Source organism: Trachymyrmex cornetzi, unplaced genomic scaffold, assembly GCF_001594075.2.
Source record: "Trachymyrmex cornetzi isolate Tcor2-1 unplaced genomic scaffold, Tcor1.1 scaffold56, whole genome shotgun sequence".
In the NCBI taxonomy this organism is placed as follows: domain Eukaryota; kingdom Metazoa; phylum Arthropoda; class Insecta; order Hymenoptera; family Formicidae; genus Trachymyrmex; species Trachymyrmex cornetzi.
In genome coordinates, this window is record NW_017299871.1 from 1,783,734 (window position 1) to 1,792,977 (window position 9,244).

The 9,244-nt window shown below is 43.8% G+C and overlaps 1 protein-coding gene across 1 annotated transcript in view; it reads left to right on the top strand.

Annotated features, from left to right (window-relative positions):
- Positions 1-3,704, top strand: part of dati (zinc finger protein datilografo) — a 75,457-nt gene extending 71,753 nt beyond the window's left edge. Inside the window, exons 12-14 of the mRNA XM_018514739.1 lie at positions 725-973; positions 1,340-1,493; positions 1,628-3,704. Of these exons, the coding sequence (XP_018370241.1) occupies positions 725-973; positions 1,340-1,493; positions 1,628-1,755 (531 nt within the window). The 3' untranslated portion in view covers positions 1,756-3,704. The remainder of the gene's footprint in view (positions 1-724; positions 974-1,339; positions 1,494-1,627) is intronic.
- The last annotated feature ends 5,540 nt before the right edge of the window (positions 3,705-9,244 follow it).

Here is a 9,244-nt window from a genome sequence, read left to right on the forward strand (position 1 = left end):
ATATATATATATATAAAATATTATATATATAAGGCGTATGAATCTCCGAGAAGTGCGTTATCACTTATCAGTACGAAATTGCACGAGAGGGGAAAGTCGATAGCTTCGTTCCAATTATTACCGATAAAACTAGATTTACAATGTTGTTTCTCCGCTCACAACATTGCATTCGCGTTGCCCGCTTTTCTCATGTCTTCGATGAGAACTCGAGCGAGCAATTATAAGCACGTTCGACGTGACTGTATTTGTTACCGAGGGAAATAACGTTCTTACGTTGCAGAAACGCGTTGCACGATTATTATGTGTGATACTATGTGTGATATTACCGCAAGTTAATTTAATAAAATTTATCGCGCACGTAGTTTCTTTCACGGAGAGCTACGAGTCGTAACTCGTCGAGAAACTTGCTGAAGAAACGATGATAGGAAAAACAAATATCGGAATTCCTTACCATCATTCCTCTCCTCTCTTTCTTCCCACGATTGAAGTTGACACGAGACAGCGTTTGCGAGCAACCCTCCTTGACACGTGTTCTACAGATCGTGATTCAATCGCGATGCTCCAAGATTCTGAAACACATCGTATGAAACACTGTTTTAAATTTAACATTACAAAAAGAGATGTTTGTGTGTTAAATATATACCTTGCAATCTATTGCTATTTAAAAAGGATTAGAAAAGCGTGGTATATTATTTATAGGCTTTAAATTACTTTCGATGGTAAGCGAGATATGAAAGCGATATTTCTGTTAGGATTGCAAAATTCCGTATCGCCTAATCTCTCGCCGGTCGACATGGCATCGCTGGCGGCGGCTATGAGAATGGGCAATAACGGTGATATGAGCGGAGGTACTCAAGGATCGACGGGACCTCAACAACAGGGAGTGCAAGCGAGTGGACCGGAGCAAGCTCTGAGAATGCATCAGGCGGAAGCTTTGCTCCGTTCCCAAGCCGAAGCTGCCCTACGACTTGCGGTAAAAAAGATAGCCAATTCTTCTATTATCAAAGTTAAAAAAAGCACAACTTTACAATCTCCATTTTGAATATTGAAAACGTAATGTTATAAAGATATGAAGATTGTGAGAGAATAACTCACAAGTTGTATTCTTTCGCAAAGAAATAAAGATAAAAACAAATAATAAAAATATCAGACTTTAATGAAAGTAAATCAACAAAGTATAGTGCCTATAAAAGTCAACACAAGTTGTTCAAGTATACATTGATTTCATTTTATTCAATTAAGATTCATAAACGTTTCGATAAAAAAGCAAGAGTAAAGACAGCTCAAACATTTCTCAGTTCTTTTCCTCCTTTCAACTTTTTCTTACATCTTTGCGCAGGTATCTCAAGCGGCGGCAGCCGCGGCGAGTTCCGCGGTAGGCGGCGACGTAAGGCATCATTTGGGACAGCATAACGGAGGCAGCACCTCCGGTATGCCGGGACACCATACGAATCAACAAATGTCCCAACAGGATACTCTAACGCCGGATCTCGGTAAGTGATACAAAGAATCCGGCGACACGCTGTTGTACAACTGTAGCGTCCGAGAGTCTAACCTCGAGACTTTTTTCGAGTTTCAATTTGCAATGAAAACTTGTAACGAATCGTCGACACTTGACATCTTTCAGGAGAAGCGCTACGGCTACAGGAGCAGCGATTAGAGCAGGCCCTCAGGCTTCATGGCGGCGATCCGCGCGCCCTGAGTTTCACTCTGGCTCAACACGTCGTCAACCAGCAAAGCAATCAGCAACCATGAAAATTCAGTTACTACTGAGACGAGTGGACCCCTTGGGCGCCGGATCAGACGACCCTGCAGCAGAACGAGCGCATGAATCAGCAACAGTCGCAATCGTCGACGGAGCGCTCGACACCGTTGCACGATCAGCAGCAGCAACAGCAGGGCCCGTCTACTATCGGTCATCACCAACAGCAGCAGCAGCAGCAACAGCAGCAGCAGCCTGAAGACCGTGGCGTCAAGAGAAAAGCCGACGAGATGATCGGTAACTCCGAAAACGCGTAAGAGCGATTACGCTCGTTACGATCGACATGACGGAACGTCATTGTCATCGTTGACGTAATTCGCTCCTGCGCCCAAGTGCGGTCGCCAGAATTTCACTCACTGTCTCAGCAGTAAGAAAACGGAAACAAACGAAAGGACTTTGTGAGAAAGAATGTGTACTTCGGTGTCTTCCTACTCGGATAGAACCGATATCAGGCCGGACCTCAACCGGAAATTGATCGAGGGTATCATCCTCGGTTGACGAACTCTCCGGATGGGGCCGTGCCAGACGACGGGAGGAGAGTGAGAATACGTACGTGTATAGCAAAACCGTAGCACGGCACGAGGCGGTCAAAATCGCAGTGGCGACGGTCGTCTCTCGCGATTCCCCGCGCGCTTCCTGCGCGGTCCCGCGTCGTTCCTACACCGGTCCTGAATCAAGGATCTGTCGAACGGAATTCGCGACGGTGTTCTCACGTTGTCTTCGTATTCCGTTAGGATTCTCAGGACACGTCGCCACTGCCGTACCACCGCCTCGACTTCCGAAACGTGCCATAATAACTAACGAGAAGTTGCTTAAAAAACAACAGTAAGTCATCTCGGTTATCCTATTTCAGGGTAATCCGGGGTGCGCTCCGAGGTACTATGATCTTTTAGTACAAGAGCCAATTAAACGGTATGCGACGGTACCGAGGGTCCAACGGGCGATCCTCGACCGTCTCGTGCTGGCCAGGCTCAACAAACCTAAACTATATATAAATATTATACATAGATACGTCTAACTCCACCGAACCGCGCTTAAAAGGTTCCACCCCCTTAAATCCCCTAATCGTAAAAAGGTCCCGTAATGCTTAAAAAGCGAATCGCACACCAATAACACCCACGTACACAGGCTCATCATAACGTGTGCATCGCGTGGTCGCGACGAACGTTTCACCACCGGCGAGTGGTGCCGTATTGTCGCGTTGTACGGTTGTTAATTATATACGTACCGAAATCCCCTTCCCCGTGTGTGTGTGACAGACGGACGCGACGCGACGCAATCCGTACGGACGTTTTCTCACTTGCGATCAACGTTTCGCGCGACGACGACAAAGCGACGTTGACATTTCGCGCACGAGAAAGGAACGTCGTCGGACGTAACGCGTCGGCACAGATACGTACGCACACACACGAGTATACACACGTAAATACATTACACATACATTACACATATGTACACATGTACAATACATATATTACAAAACTCATCAGCAGCACACTTTTAAGGTGAAGATATAAATGCGCGCAACTTGTGCTCGTCGGTAGCACGAAAACTATTAGCTCATAAGCGAACAAACAAAATATAGTTATTACAAACAGTTATATTATATATATTATATATACATACAGAGTATGAAGAGTATGACAGAGACAAAAAAAAACCGGGCGAAACCCATTCACACTTACACGTTTAACTGAAGGTGCGGTAAGCGTGAAAGAGCGAGCATTTTTCGTGAGCAAAGCACGCGACGGAGAAGAGAGAAATAAAAAACTAAATGCTAAATATTATATATATTATATATATAAATATTATAAATAATGAATATAGGCTCTATGAGACTAGGATAGTTAGGCGAAAGGGAAATACGAGCGAATGCGGAGCGCGCGCCCGCGTAGGTTTTACGTGATCCCAAGTATTGTCGATGTGAGAATGCGACAGCACAGAAGCAGAGGTGGACATGTGCAAAAGCGAGAAAGGGAGAGAGAGTAAGAGAGGGAGAGAAAGAATATGTGAATGATTTTACGAATGAACGACCTTGGGATCGACGTAGACACACGGGCGCGCCGTTGAGCGAATGATCTGATCGAGTAAACGTGAATGCTTCGTGAGCATCAAGGAGGAGCGAATGAGAAGACGAGAGTGAGATTTTAGAATGGCATGCTTCAGGTAATCTGAGGTCCTGTGATCGTTATAAGCGAAATATTTTTTTATTTCCGGGTAATATAATCTGAAACGCGTAAAACTCTTGCGTCGTTTTGAACTTTTACTTGCAATATACCGTTACGTTCTCGCAATACTTAGGATGAAGAAGAATAAGAAGACGAATAGGAAATAAAGAAGGTGGATGAACAAAAACAAAAGAACAAAAAGAAAAAGATAATACGAAAATGAGGATGACGAGGGAGAGGAAGAATATGAAGAAAAGTCCATAGGTTTGATCGTGGAGCGAACCGAACCAACCCCTTACCCTCTTGAAATTCCCTTTTTCACGAAGTTCCATCAATTCGAATCTCCAAAGTTGACCAAATTTTTCGTCGTCCTGTCCATCTCTCCGAATTTTTGACTTGAGCTTTTCGATCATTCGTACTTTCGATGGAGTTATCTTTCGATGAGACAAGACGAGATGAGACGAGACTTTCCCTCTGGTGAACATTTTTTTTTTTAGAATTCTTAATATAATTTTACAAAAGTTTTAAAATTTTTCAGAATTTCTATTTAATGAAATATTTTCAGATTTGTAAAATTTCTCATTTTATAATTTCTGAAAATCAAAACTTTAAAAAATTCAAGATATTTTTTCAGAAATTTTCATAAATTTATATGACAAATTCTTAAAAATGTCATAAGGCATCAGAATTTTGTTCACTAGGGCTGACGGTAAAAAACATCAGAGAGAATCATGTTTGTGACGTTTCGTTGAAAATAATTTTCTCGAAGCACGAAAATGAGAATTTCTAAAGGAAAGTAAAAACCGACGGAGATTTAGAAAGGCGATTGAAAAAAGCGATGAAGAAAAAAAGTTAAAGCATTGAAAAGTCGATTCGATAAACATTTGTCTACGATACGATTAGATTTCTTCGTTTCTTGGAATGGCAATCGCGGATTGATATATCTAATGCGGAATTGAATGATAGCGTGCTGAATTTGTTCACATCTTTGGACATTAACATCGATCGCGTTACTGTTATCGTTGTTTCCTTTCGGAGACTCGACGAGACTCTTGACTTATTTTTGAAAATCATCCCCTTTGATCCTCGCTTTCCATCCAAAAGTTTTCCCTTCATCTTTCCAAAATGTAGAACTTTCTAAATTCCGTCAAAAAAAGTACGTCTACGAGTATAACTAGCAAAATCTTTTCTCTCGCTACGTTTGGAAATTATATTTTCCATGAACTATGAGAAATTATGTAACAAAAAGCTTCCCTTTCATGACGTATATACTTCCTTCCCATCTTTCATGTCCATTCGTTCGCCAATTACGAAAATAACCTAACGTCGTCATCTTCGTTGAACGTAAAAGACACGCGCCGAGAAGCCGCCGGATAGCCAGGCTTTTTGACCATCTGGGACGAGAGATGAAAAGATCACTAAAGGATTCATCGTCAAAGCTACATTTAACGATTGCACTCGTCTCGCGATCGGAACTCGACGGATGCGTCTGGCATATTTCTTTTCGAGAAATTTTCTAAAATTCGCTCTTTCCTTAAAAACGTTCCAATCACCATCGGGATCAATTTTTTCGCAAATCGTGAATTCGGAAAATTTGAAAGATTCATAAACTTGTCATTTTTTTTTCCCGAATAAGAGAAGAATAAGCGGAGCTCCTCGAGTTCCAGCGATCGCGACCGCGGGTCGATTCATTGATCGTTATTATTAAAGTTTTTGCGTTACAGGGCGTTTTTTCCTCGGATTAAGTAGTATGTAAATACACCTTGATATCACAAGCATAAACTGAGAATTTACTGATAAACTTAAACGAACGTACATAATGCGAAATAGGGTTAGTTTCTATGTAAATACCTAAAGCTGGACGAGTGCATACACCTCGTTCACGCAACCAACGATAATCGTTTCTTATCGAACCAGAGCTTCTGTTCGTTGTCGGCGCGTGCCCACGACGATTGGCGATCGCTTCCGCCGTCCTGACCTCGCCACCACCCTGAAGGGTGGATTTTACATCCCCGAGGAAGGATCGCGTGCGGGAGCGTTCGCTGTCTCTCGGGCATCACCGATCGGGAAATTTTTTTTTTCACGACACTAATACACTTACACACCAACACTTACACTACACGGCATTGCGATGGATTGTACAGCGATAGGAAAACATCTAAAACACAATCGTCGCACATTTCGACGCCCACCCAACACCTTAGGGATCGATTTTTCAGAAAATTTCCATCGATAAAACATCGCGTATTGTTTTTCGGTTAATAAAAGAAATCGCGAACAATGAAACATATAATAAATAGTATGGTAAAAAAGTTTGTAGCGCTTCTGGTGCGAAAGATGCGAGCGTGCTGCACAAAATTAAGAATGAAAGAAACGTGAGAAAATCTAGAAGAGAGCGGATGCAAAATTGATAGAAATTTGAAAATCTGTTTAAAGCAAAAAGGGATGTCAGTCAATTTCGGTGAGTTTGAGAATGGACGATGGAGCGAATGAATAGGATTTAGTTAGGCGAAGCTGTTAGCACGTGTCGCGCGGCTGAAGCGCGAAGTAAATTCTCGTTTGAAAATTCGCGAGTTATCTAACGACTTTCGAGTGAATCGTAATTTCATTTCACGGTCCTTAATCGAGCGTCGAGAGATATCAAGAACGGTGCACGAAACAGGTAGTAAGAGCGCAAAAGAGCGAAATAAGAAACGGAAGGATGGAAAGGTCAGAGCGGTTACTAGTTACCACCAAATCACCATCACAAAAAAAAAATTAATAAAACAACAACGACAACAATACAAAACACTACCACGACTACCACGTCGAGATCCTTCATGATAATCGCGATCATGAAACGATTGACAGACGACTGTTTTCGACCGGTGCATCCTGCCGTGCGCCGAGGGTTGCTTTTTTTAATTAGTAAAGCGACAAGCGTAATGATCGGCGGGATGGTTTCCAACCTTCCCCCCCGATTGCAATGAAATAACACATCTTCGCGAAGGAAAAATTCCCGAGGCGCCGGCCCGTGCCCCGCGAACGTGTACCATAATTTTAAATTTAAACGAAAGGTAATGCAAAAAAAAAAACACACACAAGCGCGTTAAACAATAGATCTAGTAGTGTATGTTCTGTAATCAACTGAGAAGTAAGCGAGGATAAAGATAAAGAAAAGTAATAATAAAAAAATGCGGGTCACCCCGCGAAAAAAAGCACAAAAAAAATAATTTACAAATATATTGATTTACATATGCCCGTAACTCGTAAGAGGGCCGGTGGCGCAAACGCGCCCGTGTGAGATTTTCGGGCCCTACGACGACGTAGGAGAAGAGGAGACGGCGGGACATACACGGGCGTCCGCGAGCCGCGACACAAGACGTGCCTCGCGGTCATAAAGCGGAAGCGGATAAAACGCGAAAGACCGTGGAAAATCTAAAGAGACGGTTGGGTCGTCCGTCTTCGTCGCGAGAGAGGCGGCGAGCCGCATAAAGACGACGAGGAAGACAAGAGAGCGGCGTGTGAGCAGCTACACGAGATACAAAAGGAGATGGAGGCTCACAAGCGCCTAACGACGGGAGAATCCGGAGAGGAAAGCCCCGAGGCGTCACGGACGACCCGAAGACACATAAGCGCCCGACCGTAGTCCACTCGTGGAAACACGACTAGCGAGTAGTCGAAAAGAGGCCCACAATGGTAATAATAATGATAATAAATATATATACGAAAAGGTATATATATATATATAATAATGAAGAAAATCCACCGCGCGACGTCGCCTGCAAAATCGGCCCTACCATAATCTTAATCTCTTTCATGTAAATTTGCTAAATGTTTAAATAATCTAAAAAGTGCCATAGCCCGGATGCGCTGGTGCATACTCCCAGCGCATACACACTTACAAATACGACTCGACCTTCACGAATCAAACGAAAAATCCGCGGATACGCGCGCGCGAACGCGCTCGCGGCCGCGGTAGAATTGGTATTCTCGCCAAGGAACAAGTACAGTGTAACAACAGTGACAGAAACCAACGCAAACAGGACACCCCCCCACAAGACGAGCGCGTATACCACGCGCTCCCAAACGACACACAAGTTAAAGCAAAGTTGCCCTGGTCCACGAGCGTGCAACCCCGCGCGCTCAAACAGTTCTCAATACATGAGCACGCGTGCATGCGTGCGTGCGTGCGCGCGTGTTCACCCACATAATGTACACAGTACAAGTACACAGTTTTTACACACCTTATATACACTTTAAGCACACTTGTCTACACTCAATTACACACGCTACGGATATGTAAAGCCAATTAATTTTGTAAATTGCCTAAAAAAGAATTTTTGAAAAGATATGATTCGGCCCCATGATAACATTATATTTTTACGCGTGTCGTGCAGAAAACGCCGATCCACCTAAGAAGAGTCTCCGGCTTTTTTCTCGCGAGAGAAAAAAAAAAGTCTGCTTTTTAGATGGAGACGCGTCTTCTCGGGCACCGTTGGAAAACGTTGTCGATTTTTCACGGTAATTTCAGAAGAAAGAGCAAAATTCGTGGATGATAACAGCACACGCGTTTGTGCTGGTAGTGCTACGTGATATGTATAAACGCAGCAAAATTTCGCGGCCTTTGGCATACGTTTGGATGCAGTACCGATGATGAACGGTGCGTGCGTACTCGCGTGAGACACGCGCGAGTGCGCACGCCCAAAACACGTCCCGGACTTGACACAAGAGTACCCGGATGTGACGTGTGGGCGGCCTCTTCGTCGGGCTAAGTCCCGACAACGGACAGGTGGCGAGGTGCCAGAGAATTTTGTCAATGAGAGTCGATGGCAAGTGAAAGAGAGTGAGAGAAAGATTTAAAGAAATGCGACAAAGTGGCGAATGAAGTTCAAAACGAAGTTCAAAGCCCTTTGATCGAGAGAGACAGAAAGAGAGCGAGAAAGAGAGAGAAAGCGAGAGAGCAAGAAAGAGAGAGAGAGAGAGAGTAAGGCACCTTGGATGCCACCGAGAGACCCCTGTTCCACGAGACGCAATCACAAAAGGTGTAATAACCACATAAGGAACACATAACTAAGAGGAATGTGGCAGCGGCAATTGCATAAGGGCCGTTGTTCGAGTGCGGCTTTACAAGCAAAAACCGTTGGTTTGTTTTTGATCGGGTTTTAATTTTTTAATGAAATAATCTCACGACGCGCGAATATATATCACGTACGATCGCGCGCGCGCACGTGCGCCTGGCGCAAGGATTTTGCAGTGCAGCTGAGATTGTGCGGCAATATTTGTTGGGGGCAACGGCACGACGTACGACGTATGTGCATATTATTCGCGGCAG